This window comes from Rhinoraja longicauda, chromosome 27 (genome assembly GCF_053455715.1).
Source record: "Rhinoraja longicauda isolate Sanriku21f chromosome 27, sRhiLon1.1, whole genome shotgun sequence".
NCBI classification, from domain to species: domain Eukaryota; kingdom Metazoa; phylum Chordata; class Chondrichthyes; order Rajiformes; family Arhynchobatidae; genus Rhinoraja; species Rhinoraja longicauda.
The window spans coordinates 15,089,801-15,105,613 of NC_135979.1; the positions used below are offsets into that span (position 1 = coordinate 15,089,801).

The 15,813-nt window shown below is 38.1% G+C and overlaps 1 protein-coding gene and 1 non-coding gene across 3 annotated transcripts in view; both read right to left on the bottom strand.

The window, feature by feature from the left end:
* Positions 1-3,547: 3,547 nt before the first annotated feature.
* Positions 3,548-15,813, bottom strand: part of LOC144606651 (dyslexia-associated protein KIAA0319-like protein) — a 79,189-nt gene continuing 66,923 nt past the window's right edge. For both annotated transcript variants that reach the window (XM_078422940.1, XM_078422939.1), the window contains 2 exons: positions 10,488-10,582; positions 3,548-6,317 (listed from right to left, as the gene is read on the bottom strand). In XM_078422940.1, coding sequence (XP_078279066.1) covers positions 6,130-6,317; positions 10,488-10,582 — 283 coding nt within the window. In that variant the 3' untranslated portion in view covers positions 3,548-6,129. The remainder of the gene's footprint in view (positions 6,318-10,487; positions 10,583-15,813) is intronic.
* LOC144606977 (U1 spliceosomal RNA) lies at positions 8,630-8,786 on the bottom strand. The gene has a single exon (XR_013549039.1). It is a non-coding gene; the product is annotated as a U1 spliceosomal RNA (small nuclear RNA).

Sequence of the window (15,813 nt, forward strand, 5' to 3'; positions counted from 1 at the left end):
CCCCACCTCCCTTCTCTCCCCAATCTTTGCACATCCCCAATCCTTTCCACTCGTCGCTTTAATTTAATGTTTCATGTATTTTGTGTTTTATGATTGTTGGCAGATCAATTTCCCTCCTGGGATAATTAAAGTGCTATCGTATCGTATCGTAAGTATTCACAGCTGCACTGGTTTTGTGTCTAACAAAGATCAGTAGTTCTGAGAGTTCCTTTGAAATAGCTATGATTGACAGATTTTCACCACTGCAGCAACTTACTTTCTCAGCAGTGGAACAGATAATATAAATAATCATGAAATACTGTTTTAAGAGAAGCTTCATGTAACTTTGTAACTTTAAATTAAATGCACAACAAACCAGCAACCATATCATCAAATGAGTTTCCATTCATCCATGGAGAAAAATGGAAATGTAACCAGGTATAATGATATTAAATGAAATCCATCTTGGACTTCCTACGGCAGGTGTCTCAAACCATGGAGAGATACCACCACTGCCCCCATAAAGGACATCGAATGCATTGCAAGAATAAACAATTCAATGTCAACATACTCTACTTGGCCAACATTCATAGAACCGAGGCCCTAATTATAATCGGTCATCTCCACGTTGTTCCAGTTCCAACAAAGCACCTTCGACTTGAAATGTTGACTCATTTACTCTTACTATATTTGTTGCCTGTTCTGCTGAGTAATTCCAACGTTTTCTACTTTTATTTCAGATGTCAGGCTGCTGCAGGTTTTTGATTTTCATTCACGTTATTCCCCTGGCCAACAAAACAGACACTCTATTTCAAACTCCAGCACAGGAAGAGATTGTAGCAGGGCCAAGGCAAAGATTCAAGGATATTCTCAAGGGCCCTGTGAAAATATGCAGCATCCCCCCCCGACTCCTGGCATTCCAGGCCCATGGCTGCTTAAAATGGTACAGCAGCATTTAGGTCACCAAGTCCAGAAGCACAGGAAATCCACAGTAAACAGTGGAAGGATGCACCACCTCAAACTATCCACATGTCTGTCTCATCAGATGCCACCTGCCTCATCTGACATGCCTGTCCCATGTGATCTCCATCAGAAACCACAAAACTAAAGTCGAAGCAAGTCATTCTCAATCCTACGAACCCACCTTAGATGATATGAAAATCCTTCTGTAAGACAGTCCAATTTGAAAACATATGGCATCATTCTTAATTTGGCATGGTATGCAAAAATCAATCTAAAATATCAAACTCCATCTTAAATGGAACAGAATTAGGTTGTTAAATATTCAAAATTTCAACAGGAGAGTTACAGGATCGAACATTATTACATAAACATACTGAAAATTGAAATCCTTCATTTATTGACAGACGAGGGATATTCAAAGCAATTCATACTAGATTTTATCCAGATCACAGTACACAGACATAATTAAAAAATGCAATTAATACATTGGAAACATTTTACATTTGCAATTTGTAAATTGGTTGTTTTTGACTGAGCATAGTAGCCAGAAATTGACGTCAAAGAGCCCATCTACAAAAAATTTGAGGCAGATTGAACACAGCTCCCCTGATGGTGGAAGAAATTCATATTACAAATGAAAGCCAAATTCTTACACTAAATTTCCAACATATAATTTTGATCTTATAGGACATTGTACTGGTTTTCTTTGTTTTATTGTTTCTTAAGGTGCAATCAATTAAAACAAATATTAAATTGTAATTCTTAATTTAACTTAAAAAATTGCAGAAATAATAATAAAACCACAAACATTGACAAATAACTTTAAGCTTTTTGCATGCATGATGTAATAATAAACGTCGAGAAAACCAATGGAGTATAAATTTATTTGGATATCTAAAGAAAATTCCATAGAAACAATTTGTATTACAATGCACTCTTTCAATAAATTGCAAGAAGCCAAGAAATAATCAGTGTGGTCCTGTCCATAAATGCATGTAATTTCATTTAAATTCAGATATTCAAGCTAAATTTTTGATGATTTTCTTCCAGAAAAGAGGCAATTTAAAATTGATGGCTCCACAACAACCATAAACTTTCAAAAAATGTTAACCAATCAACGTGGGCCTTTCAATGAGTTTAAACAAATAGAACACAAAAGTTGCATGGAGAAATGCAATGTATGGATTTAAGTTTTGAATGGTCTATCAAAATCCAATTGGTAATGGAGTACTGTTACCTAGATACAATTTAGTATTAATACACCTTTATATTTTAGGAATAAAAGTGAGTTCAATCAATAATTAAAAAAACTGACAAAGGTAAATTTCCATGAAGGATATATCACAGCTATCCAGGATAGGCTCATGTCTCCACAAAAAAAGTTGACTAAAATAACTCGGAGGTGAAAAAAAAGTACATGGGAAAATATACCGTTTCTGTCATATCCAATTGGGCCCGATACAACCAAGGAATTAATCTGAATGAAGATTTTTTTTTAAAATTACGTAGCGATGTGAAATCAAATGCTGATGCATTGTCCATTTTGCAGAAAATACAACCTTATTCCGCTGTCATTTTTCACAATCAATCAACCTCCTGGATAATTGTATACCAAAACAATGTAGCAAACAAGAAACTAACCTGCATAAATCAAATGATTAGTTATTTTCTCTTGTAAAATCAAATTTAAACATTGATAAAAAAAAAAAATGTTTGTCAGTTTGCTACTTTTGTTTTAAAAAATTCAACTGATCAGCTTATTCTCAGAGACCATCCAGTTACTTGTCCGAGCACAGGTCATGCTTTACAAAAATAAACACAAAAAAAAACACAGAACCATTCAAGCATTTTCACAGATACAAATGCTGGTGCATTGTGCACAGTGCAACTTTCCAATACAGTGTATGCTTTACAAGCAAGGGTGAAGATACAATGGTCTTTTCCTACAACTGTGTATGTTTACTCAATCTTTACATCTTTAACGTCATTCAGCCATCAGCTAGCTTATGACATGAATAATTAGCCTCTTGGTATAACTATTATAAAACAAATTTGCAAGTTCAAAAGCTACTTACGAGCACTTTGTGATCGCATTCATCCTTACCAGTGTTATATTTATTAAAAGCTTAGTTACAAATCAGATTTAAATATGGATATTTATAAAATATCATAATGAGCAATTGCTGGAAGCTTACTCTGAAATGATACCAATGCTATCAACAAGTCAATTTGGTCATTATACCCTGTAGCTGCTAAAATGGTAGATTAATTTTAAATTAATTGATTGAAGATTATTGTTATTCTGTGGCCTGAACGACTTAAAGTATGTTTCTGGCAATGATGAGCTGATACAATGTTAAAATGCTAATGAATACAAACACTTGTTTCTTCTCTCTCAATTCTGCATGGGGTCAAGAGTGTTGTATTGTCATACATCCCGAAAAGGAACGGAATGAAAAAATGTATGAAGGAACTGCAGATGCTGGTTTACACCAAAAATAAGACACAAAATGCTGGAAAAACTCAACGGGACAGGCAGCATCTCTGGAAAAAGGAATAGGTGACATTTCGGGTTGAGACCCTTCTTCTGAAGAAGGGTCTCAATCTGAAACATCACCTATTCCTTCTCTCCAGAGATGCTGCCTGTTCCGCTGAGTTACTCCAGCATTTTGTGTCTAACTTTGGAATGGAGAAAAGCTGCATCCAGTAACTTGACAAGAGTATCAATAAAAGTAATTGTGAATTTCTGCACTAAACTTCATCAAACAAGCTGGTAAATCATATACATTATATGGACCAAGTTTAGAAATTTCTTTCTTCCCTGTTAGGTGATCAAAAAATGCCATCACTGGATATTTGTACTGCTAAACTCAGCTCAATCTAGAAACTGCAACTTATGAGGATTTGCAACTTTCAGATCATTTGTTAAATTTAAGCCATATCTGCTGCCTCGGGATGGTAAAAAAAATCCCAACTTGTTCAAATATTCTCTTGAATAAATATGGTTGCATATCATGATGCTGATGAAAACATGATAGTTCCTTCTTGCACATTAGCTCCTGGGCCTGATTCAATCTTCTGACATTGACATGCAAAAAATCTTTGCGGAAAAGAAGGTTGAAATTCTCTATTTCTAGTGCTTCTGAATATGTAATGCTTTGCAGTGTGTTCTTTTAGAACCATGTTGGAATATGTGTTCTCTATTACATTTTTTTTGCCTTGACTTGATACAAGTATTTTGGCATGATATGCAAGGCATCACCACTAAGGACAAACGCATCCATACATGTGCTCATTTCCAGACTATCTGAATACTTTTCCTCTTCTCAACCCGAGGACAACTGACAGGTTGATGTGGTTCTTCCAGCACCAACTCAGAATCTTCTCAGAAGATTGGCTTAGTACCACAAACCACATTCATTTACTCACTAAATGAACAGCTAATCCTTCCATGTTTTAAAATTAAAGACACTCAGAACACAAACACCAAAATCTGTAAGCATGCCAAATTTGGCTAATTTCCATTCACATCACTCCAAATTTGGTTTGAATGACCTTTCTGTAAAGTATGTCACTCTTAATATTATAATTAAAGGACCCAATTTACATCATTGTTGTGTAATTTTTGAAGTCTAATTTTATCTGACAGCAGAGCCGTGATGCCAAACGAAAGGACAACAATTTCAACATCTGAGTCGTGAAGTTAAAACTGAATATGCTGGAAGCACTCAACAAGTCAGACAGTATCAATGGAGAGAAAAACAGAGTTAAGGTTTCAGTTTAATGAGATTTCATCAGACCTTTAAAAGAAATTATCTAATGCGGCCTGACTTGCTTAGTATTGCAGAATATGTATTTCTAACTTCAGATTTCTACCATCTGCAGTATTTTAGTTTAAAATTGTTTAAGTCTTAGCAACCTATTAATTATATAACACAAACCTTTGCGACTTATAGTCATCATCTAACAGAGTGGTTCTGCATTATGCAGAACAGATTCTGGTATCACATTGGTTTCATATTTTCCATTTCAGCTTAAGGTGCACAGTTAATTTGCAACATTTTTTTCATTATTGTCACCACAGCAATTAGCTTGTTGGTATACAAATGGTATATTTCAAAAACGGTTCAAATCTTATCTCAATTAATGGCATTATACTGGGGAAGATTAACACTTGCTAATTAAATTATGTGAAGTTACCACCAATTGGATTGTTCACCAATGATGAGATGTGGTCTGGTGCCAGTGTATTAAAAGGAAGACCAGTTTTATTAAAATAAAACAACCCAGCAGCAAATATTGACCGACATTCAAAGAGAATAACATTACAATGCAATTCCTTCCCATCAAAGTATAAATTAAAAACCACCCTGTTAATTTTCACACTAACAAAAGATTTAAAAAACACATTCCCAACATTGACAAAAAACAAAGCAGTGAGAAACAGTTTTATAAAGCTAAAATGACTGAGGTCATTACCAGTTGTGCAATGTTCTATACAGGAGTGAACACAAACTAAACAACAGGTGAAAACAGCAAATCCTCTTTGTGCTCGCCTGCATGATAATTCTTCAAAGTTGTAAGTTCATTGCATTTTATCCAGTATTAAAGGATAGTGTTTAATATCACAGTATTTAGCTTTCCAGAGATTTCAGTTATTAATAAAGTCATTGACCTGAAGAAAATGGTCATTTGCAAATCACAGGTGATAATTAAAATTCACAGGACATCCAGTGTGTTCTCCACCACATTTTTTGGTTCTTCGAGATTTCCTTCATGCTGCAATACAATTGAATTCCAGCAGGAGTCTCACTGGAAACGCAAGACCTCAAAACCACAAGAGGGCAGCGAGACTGCACCCAAAAGTTTCAGCTTCAGAAATTAATGAAATGCTACGGTTGCAATCATATGAAATCATAAACATTTTTTATGGCCAGTTTGCATCTCGCCTGTATCTTTTCTCTGGACTTCAAATGAGAAACCAGTTCTGGTAAACTTATGCAGAGCAGTTTAAGAATTGGGCGACTGAACTGACATATTTCACAGGGATTGCACACACCTTCTCCATGTAGCGGTCACTATTGCTTCAGATCAATCTTCATTTTACTGAGCAGAAACAGTGTAATACTGGGAGACAGGTTCTACCCTAGATCTATAGTTTTTACAGGTCGGACAAGTCGATTCCAGTTATAGGACTTCTTCTCTTTGTTTCTTAGTTTTATGAACTATTTGTCCGTTATGGATTGATCCATTCTGGTTTTGCAGTAATTTCCCTTTCTCTCTGTCTGGCCAGGTGAAGATAGCTTCATCACTGTCAAGTTCAGATTCCGAAACCATTAAGCTGGTGTTCTGTGCTGGAGCTTTCAGCCTGCCAACTACAATGAGACATTTATCAGCAATGTTGTAATGCAAGCGGTGGGAAAGGGAGTAGGGCTGTTCTCAGGCAGGAAATCATTCTTGAGGAATACCATTCTTAATTAGAATTTTTTACTCATGCAACAGCCAAAAGTTTGATAAAACCATGTACTTGGTAAATGAGAATATAAATTTTCCAAATTCACGTTGCAGAATTGTAATTTAAAATGCGCATTCAAATCACAGCTGCAAATTTGTTTCCACCTGCAACTCCATTTTGCAAAAATGCATTTTGGCAATTAAACGAAATTTGGATAACTGAATAGTAGGGATCACTTTAGCAAATCTGAACATATCAATGTTTAACACCCGTCAAAAATGCAACAATAAAAATTGAAAACTGCCAGGGTTTTGGGTCGTTGCCCCAAAGAAATTATCAACAAAGATGTTTAATATGCTATTACACTAATTTCAAACTGATCATTAGTTTTAAACTGGTTTTACAAGACCTAATTTGTAAAAATAATTTCAGTATGGACGATAGAAATAAATGCCCATAAATCTTACACAGTCCATGTACGCACATTTATGACATGACAAAAAATCATTACTGTATGTGATAAATCACATTTATTGGTGTTCTGGCCACAATACGAGGTTCAATCACAATGTATGTGTTATGACAGTGCTTGAAAATAAATAATTAGTGAATCATAAAAAAAATCATAAACCTTACCTCAGCGCTGGGAAAGTTACTGGAAGGGATTCCTAAAGATAGGATTTATTTTCAATGGAAAGGCAAGAGCCAATTAGGATTAGTTAGTATGACGATGTGCATGAGAAATTATATCTCAAATTTGACCGAGTAGTTTTTGAAAAGTTAATCAAGAGAATTGTCAAAGAAGGGTGGTAAATATTGTCTACATGGATCTTAACAAGGCCTTTGACAAGGTCCTGCACAATAGGGTGGTCCAGCCAGTTACGGCACATGGGATCTAGGGTAAGCCAGCCAATTTACTTGGTAGTAGGAGGCAGAGTGTGGTAGTGGAGGGTTGACTTTCAGATTAGAAGCTTGTGACCAGTGATATGCCACAGAGATTGGTACTGGACCCCCCGTCGTCCAATTTATATCAAGAAATTGAATGAGAATATAGGCAGCATGATTAGTAAATTCGCAGATGACAACAAAATTGTTGGTATGATGAATAGTGAAAAAGGTTGTTTTTAAGCTATATATTAGGATCCAATTCAATTGGGGAAGAGAGCAAGAGAATGGCAGATTAAATTTAATCCAATCAAGTGCAAAGTCATGCATTTTGGTAAGTTACATCACTATTTCTGTGGAATTCTTTGCCACAGAAGGCTGTGGAGGCCATGGGTAGACGGGTAGACTGATAGATGAATAGATTCTTGATTAGTAGGGGTGTCAGAGGTTATGGGGAGAAGGAGAATGGGGTTAGGAGGGAGAGATAAATCAGCCACGATTGAATGGTGGGGTACACTTAATGGGCCGAATGGCCTAATTCTGTTCCTATCACTTATGACCTGGCCAGGACATATACAGCGAATGACAGGGACCTGGGGAGTATTGATGAATAGAGACCTTGGTATACAAGTAGACACAAAATGCTGGAGTAACTCAGCGGGTCAGGCAGCAGCTCAGGAGAGAAGGAATGGGTGACGGTTCAGGTCGAGACCCTTCTTCAGACTGATGTCAGGGGAGGGGGCGGGACAAAGATGTAGGAGACAGGAAGACTAGTGGGAGAACTGGGAAGGGGAGGGGAAAGAGAGGGACAGAGGAACTATCTGAAGTTAAAGAAGTCAATGTTCATACTGCTGGGGTGTAAACTGCCCAAGGGAAACATGAGATGCTGTTCCTCCAATTTGCTCTGGGCCTCACTATGACAATGGTGGAGGCCCAGGACAGAAACATCATTCCATAGATTGATGCAACATAGATTGGCAAGGCAGTGAAAGTGGCATGGCATATTTGCCTTGTTTGGCTGAGGCATTGAGTGCAAGAGATTAGTTTAGTTCAAAGATACAGCGCGGAAACAAGCCCTCGGCACAAGTCCACGCCGACCAGCGATCCCCACACACTAACACTATCCTAGACACACTAGGGACAATTTACAATTTTAGCAAGCCAATAACATACAAACCTGTAGGTCTTTGGAGTATGGAAGGAAACCAGAGCTCCCGGCGAAAACCCACATGGTCACGGGGAGAACGTACAAAGTCCATACAAACAGCACCCGTAGTCAGAATTGAACGCAGGTCTCCGGCACTGTTTGGCAGCAACTCTACTGCTGCGCCACTGTGTCACCCTATCTTAGAGTGAACACAGTCCCCCACTACCACAAATTTTGCAGTTGAGAATCCTGCATTTGGGACATCACAGGCGTCAGCACACCTGAAGTGCAATAGGACAGCCTCGACCTGGGAGAACCGCCTTTTTGATCACGGTCTCTCCCCTACCAGGCAAGTATTGTCATTGTATCATTCCACCCACACATTCTCCTCCCTTAACAACATATCAAAAGACCATTTCCTTTGTGACTCACTGGTTTACGTGTCCATCTGCATCAATCATATGGTTTACCATCTATAAAACAAGCTTTATATATTGCATAAAAAATGCTGGATCCGTAGCTAGTTTAACAAGATGTATTCAAGAGAGAGTTAGATATAGCTCTTTGGGCTAACGGAATCAAGGGATAGGGGGAGAAAGCAGGAACTGGGTACTGATTTTGGATGATCAGCCATGATCAGATTGAATGGTGGTGCTGGCTCGAAGGACCAAATGGCCTGCTCCTGCACCTATTTTCTATGTTTCTAAGACGAATAGAAGTTGAAAACTTAAACTATATTCCAGATCTTCTTTTCTCAGGTAAAGTTAAACTGGAAATTGATATGTTTCACCATGTGAAAAGGTTGAAGAACACTTTTTAAAAAGTAGCATCATTAACAAGCAGCGGAGTGCTTCACAGGAAACCTTTTTGAAGTATGAAAGCTATTAATGATAATGTAATTATGAGAAGGAATAACCATGAAGAGGATAAATTACAAAACATCATCTACGTCTTTATTTTGCTTTAACAATGTGCCAATATCTTAACTTAGACGGGTAGCTCTATAAAGTGACAGTTTCCATTTTTCATTCCAGCCTGAGAACTGCAAAAGTCTGACAGTCTGCATCATTTATCAACACATATCAGATTCTGAAACCTGATACGACTCGACATTTTAAGAATTAGCACATTAAAGAACTCAATTGTCACCATCTGACCCGTAATTGAAATGAAGATATAACAATTGATGCAAGGAAAATGAACAACTAAGTCTCACCTTCGGTGACACCAGCAAGGTCATGTCTTTATAAATGATGGCTCAATTTAAAAAAAAGTAAACTGGAGACAGGGAGTGTGGGATGAGTGTGCATGGTTAGTGTAATCTGTCCACCAGATTTGCAGTGCATTGAATTTTCCAGAGTAATCTTAATAAATGGAAAACTGGGAATGTCATGATTTACACAATCTGAACTCTGTTGGGCATGTTCTGATTGAGAGCACCGAGTGAAACTTGCATAGGAACAGAAGTTCAAAATTTACTCTGCATTGGAAATCAAGCTCTATGCAACCTGCCTCAAGTACATCCTTTCTGAGATTGCACAGGGGACCATAAAATAGGATATATAACAAGGATACATGAGGAACTGCAGTTGCTGGAATCTTGAGTAAAACACAGTGCTGGAGGTACTCAGTGGGTAAGGCAGCATCCGAGGAGAGAATAGGTAATGATTCGGGTTGCGACCTTTCTTCAGATATATTACAATGCTTGATATGTCATTGTGTTAACATGTGGTATATAGACTAATAAATTTCTGTAGGTTTTCTGAGAAAAAAATGTTTCTTGTTTATTACACTGGTATTCAAAGGTACTGTACAAAAGGTGCTATACAGAAGTGAGCAAAGAGTTTGGTTGTAATTTTTAATTGGGTGGGTTCCTGCAACTTGGTGGAAGACAGAGCAAGAAATGTTTGAGATTTTGCATTCCTTTCCCAGAGGACGATAAATGATGCCGGGTCACACAGAGGGGGGGGGGGGGGGGGGGGTTCAACAAAATGCATAGTAATTCCACCCCCTCCCCCCAAGAGTCACAGCTTCAACGTTTCCTTCTTATTCCAATACCTGGCTTTGAAGTAGTCTTAAATTCCATACTGTCATGATCATCTGTTGCATCTAATATTTTATATCTGCTTTTTCTTCTAGGCTTACCTTTTCGCCTGAAATAACAATAATTCATAATTACCATTTTAATTGAGTTCACATCCTAATAATTGACATAATAAACATATATGTGTTAAGGCGTTACTTCACACTAAAGCTTTGCATTTCAGATTATTTTCTTATAAAGCAGACCCACTATTTCCAAAAAGATTTATTTAAAAGAAATCAAATATTATCAAATAGATTACCCAGGCTGAACAAGAAGACTCAAACATTTTAACAAATGTAATAAAATAAAAATGGAATAACAAAACAAATTAATTTTATTTCTGGATTTTCAATACAGTGTGTTTGAGATTTTTATCTAATTCATTCAGAGAGATGGGAGTGGCTGGTTAGATTCAAAGTTATTATCCAATCTTGACAGCCTTTGAATCAAATAGTTTCCTGAACCATTTCAAAGGGAGATTAAGAGTCCACCACAATGGTAGATTTGGAATTACAATAACTTTAGAAAATCTACATTAAAGATCTGCCATCTTTAGCTCAAAGGATATTAGCAAACTAGATAAGATTGTAATGACGTGCAGGTGCTCTTTGGAGACGATTACTAATACTAATTTTTACTCCCAAGTTCCTTGGAACCATCATCTCCAAGGACCTTAAATGGGGGGCCACCATCGACTCCACAGTCAAAAAGGCCCAACGGAGGATGTACTTCCTGCGGCAGCTGAGGAAACACAATCTGCCACAGGCAATGATGGTCCAATTCTATACTGCCATCGTAGAGTCTGTCCTCACCTTCTCTATCATGGTCTGGTTTGGTTCAACCACCAAGCACGACATCTGGAGGCTGCAACGAATCGTTCGATCAGCTGAGAAGGTTGTTGGCTGCAACCTTCCCCCGATTGACGAACTGTACACTGCAAGGGCCAGGAAGCGAGCAGGCAAGATCATCTCTGACCCCTCTCACCCTGGCCACAAACTCTTTGAAGCCTCCCTCTGGAAGGCGACTACGGACTCAAAGCCGCCACAGCCAGAAATAAAAACAGCTTTTTTCCGTGTCGCAGCTCTACTCAATAACCAAAAGTCTATAGTCTCTTTTTGCTCTGGTTTATTTCACTCACATGTGTTGTAATATATAAGACAAGGGGGATGTTGTGATATTGCTGGGACTACTTTGTGTATCCAAGAACTACTTTGTATGGCTGTGTATATAAGTGATGGGTGTGATTAGGCGGTCACTCTGGATCCAGGCGGCATTGGAATAAACAGCCTGGAGTTAAGCTCCACCATGATAACATCACAAGGGGGATGTTGTAATATATAAGACAAGGGGGATGTTGTGATATTGCTGGGACTACTTTGTGTATCCAAGAACTACTTTGTATGGCTGTGTATATAAGTGATGGGTGTGATTAGGCGGTCACTCTGGATCCAGGCGGCCTTGGAATAAACAGCCTGGAGTTAAGCTCCACCATGATAACATCATAAACATGTGTACTCGTGGTCCTTCCAGAGTCACAACAAAGGTACAACAAGTACCGGACCACGAAGTACAACAACATGTTTAAACTCTAATGCTGTATCCTTAATGTTTTAATATTTTATGCTTTATTCATAATTGTTTACTGTATGTTCGTGTTGTTACTTGTGAGCGAAGCACCAAGGCACATTCCTTGTATGTGTACATACTTGGCCAATAAACATATTCACCTTCACATTCACATTCATTTAATTAAATTAATTTACATTCTCCTGATACTGTGGTTAGATTTGAATTTTGCCTCTGGATGACAAATCTGGATAACTACTGAGAATAATACCTTTACAGTATGGATGACATGGTGTCAGGACAAAAATCTTTCCCTCAATGCCAACAAAAAGAGGGATCTGCACATCCACTGCAGGAAGGGAGGTGGAGTACGCACCCCAATCTGCATCAATGGAGGCAAGGTTGAGATGGTTGAAAGCTTCAAGTTCCCAATAATTCTCCAATAATTTGCCTTGGTCCAAACACACTGACACTATGGCAAAGAAAACACGCCAACACTTCTAGTTTCTCGGACGGTATCTCTGCAATGACACTTACTAATTTCTGTAGATGCACCCAAGAAAGCATCCCATCCAGATGCATCACAGCTTGGTATGGCAATGGCTTTGCCCAAGACCACAAGATATTGCAGAGTTATGAGCGCAGGCCAGTCCATCGTGCAAACAAGCCCCCTCCCCCCATCAACTTCAGAGATGTAGCCAACATAATAAAGGACTGCTCACTCCCCTCCCCCGTTGGGTAGAAAATACAAAAGAGAAGGGTCTCGACCCGTTACGTCACCCATTCCTTCTGTCCAGAGATGCTGCCTGTCCCGCTGAGTTACTCCAGCATTTTGTGTCTACCAGCAGATTCAAGGATGGGTTCTTCCCTGTTGATATCAGACTCATGAACTAAGCCCATTTGCTAAGTATGAATCCCTGATTTTCTAATCTATCTTGTTGCAGTCCTTGCACTTTTTCCTGCAGCTGTAATATGCACTCTATTTTCCCTTTTGCACTACTGGCTGTACTTATTTTTGATATGTTTTGCCTGGATAGCCTGCAAACAAAGTGTTCGTTCCACTGTATCGCCCGTACACATGACAATAATAAATCAATAGCGATACAGTATCAGATCCAAAACAGAGGGTACAAGTGGTACATGCATATTCAGCTATTGGCACAAAGCCATAAGCAACTTTCTTTCCCAAGGGATATTTTTAGTTAAGTCACTCTGCACTGACCACTGTGAGTCATTAAAACAAAGATATAACAGCACCAACAATATATCATCAAGTATAGATATCAGGTAGGATGGTACTGGTGGTGTATGTTCAGCAGTATTATAGACCTTTCCAAGACCTTCCCGGGTTACACAAGGGTTTTATTTCTGAAAAATGTCTATATATTCCTCCGTTAGACATAAACATCGTGTTTTTATAGCTATCGTATTATATAAACATGCTTTCATTCTATAATTTCATCATATATATTATTATTCATCATATATATTCACCCTAATACTATATTAATTAAACTAGTGGAATATAGTTAATTAAGCCTTCCATTGACTCCATTTATACCTCACAGTGCCTTGGCAAGGCCAGCAGCACAATCAACGACGAGTCGCACCCTAGCCACTTCCTCTTCTCCCCTCTCCCATCAGGCAAAAGGTATAGAAGCATGAAAACGCACACCTCGAGATTCAGGGACAGTTTCTCCCCAGCTGTTATCAGGCAAATGAATCATCCTACCACAACCAGAGAGCAGTTATGAACTACTATCTACTGGAGTACGTGTGCAGTTTTGTCTCCTAATTTGAGGAAGGACATCCTTGTTATTGAGGGAGTGCAGCGTAGGTTCACGAGGCTAATCCCCGGGATGGCGGGACTGTCATATGAGGAAAGATTTGAAAGACTGGGCTTGTATTCTCTGGAATTTAGAAGGATGAGGGGGAATTTTATAGAAAGATATAAAATTATAAAAGGACTGGACAAGCTCGATGCAGGAAAAATGTTCCCAATGTTGGGAGAGTCCAGAACCAGGGGCCACAGTCTAAGAATAAAGGGGAGCCATTTAAAACTGAGATGAGAAAAAACCTTTTCACCCGGAGAGTTGTGAATTTGTGGAATTCTCTGCCACGGAAGGCAGTGAAGGCCAATTCACTGGATGAATTTAAAAGAGAGTTAGAGAGAGCTCTTGGGACTAGCGGAATCAAGGGGTATGGGGAGAAGGCAGGCACGGGTTACTGATTGTGATCATGGCTGATCATCCACAATGAATGGCGGTGCTGGCTCAAAGGGCCGAATGGCCTCCTCCTGCACCTATTTTCTATGTTTCTATGTTTCATTGGTGACACTCGGACTATCCTTGAACAGACTTTGCTGGCTTTACCTTGCACTGAACATTATTCCCTTTTGTATCTACGTATACACTGTAAATGGCTTGATTGTAATCATGTAAGTCTTTCTGCTGACTGGACAGCACACAACAAGTACCTTGGTACACGTGGGACAATAAACTAAACTGAAAGCATTAATAAACAAGAAAACGTTTATTAGCAATTATCTTTAAAAATGCTTAAAAAATATATGGGAGACTTTACGTTGATGTGGATATCTTTAAATTAGGTCATGCATAACCCAGGGAACCCCTGTACTTCTGCTACATAGTGTAATTTCTCCTTTGTCAACGATATATGTTTAATGGTCAAATGTTTTCCATTTTATTTACTACCTCCTCAATTTCTGGCTAAATTAAAAAACAGGTATTTATAGCAAAGGAAAAATAAAGCTTCTGTTTATATATAATGGCCAATAAGTATCTCTGTAGTGTAGCAACTACTGCACTGCTGGAACTTAGTAGTCAATTTGAGTACAGGCTACAATAACCACTGGATAATCTCTTTTTAATTTAATGTTGATTGAGGAATACGTTCTGGCCAGTACAGGGGATAACTACTCTGACCAAAAAACATCTTTGGAAAATAGCAGGCTTTGGTTTGAACCCAGTAACTCTGAATACAAGGGTTATTGATTTTTTTTTAATAGACAGGGGCAGAGGTATAATATTCACTTTGGAACAATAACTTTATTCATGGCTTGTAAGTGGTCTTTTCTGTCAATCTCATGTTTCTTGCTTTAAAAGATAGATAACATGGATTGAGAAAATGTGATAATGTACTCAAGTTACAGGTGCATGTACATCTGCAGAGATATTGATGTTTAAACTTTAATGCAAATAGATGTAATATTTTGCTGATATTACAAGATTGAATATTTCCCATTTAAGGATTGATTTTTAAATATTTTTCTATTTTTGCCATTATTTTGAGTAAACAAAAGCAAATCAGACTGGACTGGAGAGTTGGAATAGTTGAAGGAATGTATCAATTTACCAAGGACTGTTTAAAAAAAAAAAAATGTGAACATTGCTAGCATTTTCAACCATTGCAGTTCTTCTATTGAAAATACTCCCACAGAGCTATTGGGTTCCAGAATTTAGATCCAGCAATGAAAGAGAAATGTCAGGATGGAGTGCAAGATGTAGGGGAGCTTGCAGATAATAGCTTTTCTCTATGCCTGCTAGTTTCATTTTTAGAGATGGCAGGGGTTGCAGGGTTGAGAGATGCTGAGAGATTAGATCAAGTGATTTACTGCAGTGCATTTTATAGATTCCAGACATAGCAGGCATGGTGAAGCATATGAATGTTTCATGGGTAGGTGGGGTGCCAATCAATAAAATAATTGTTTTG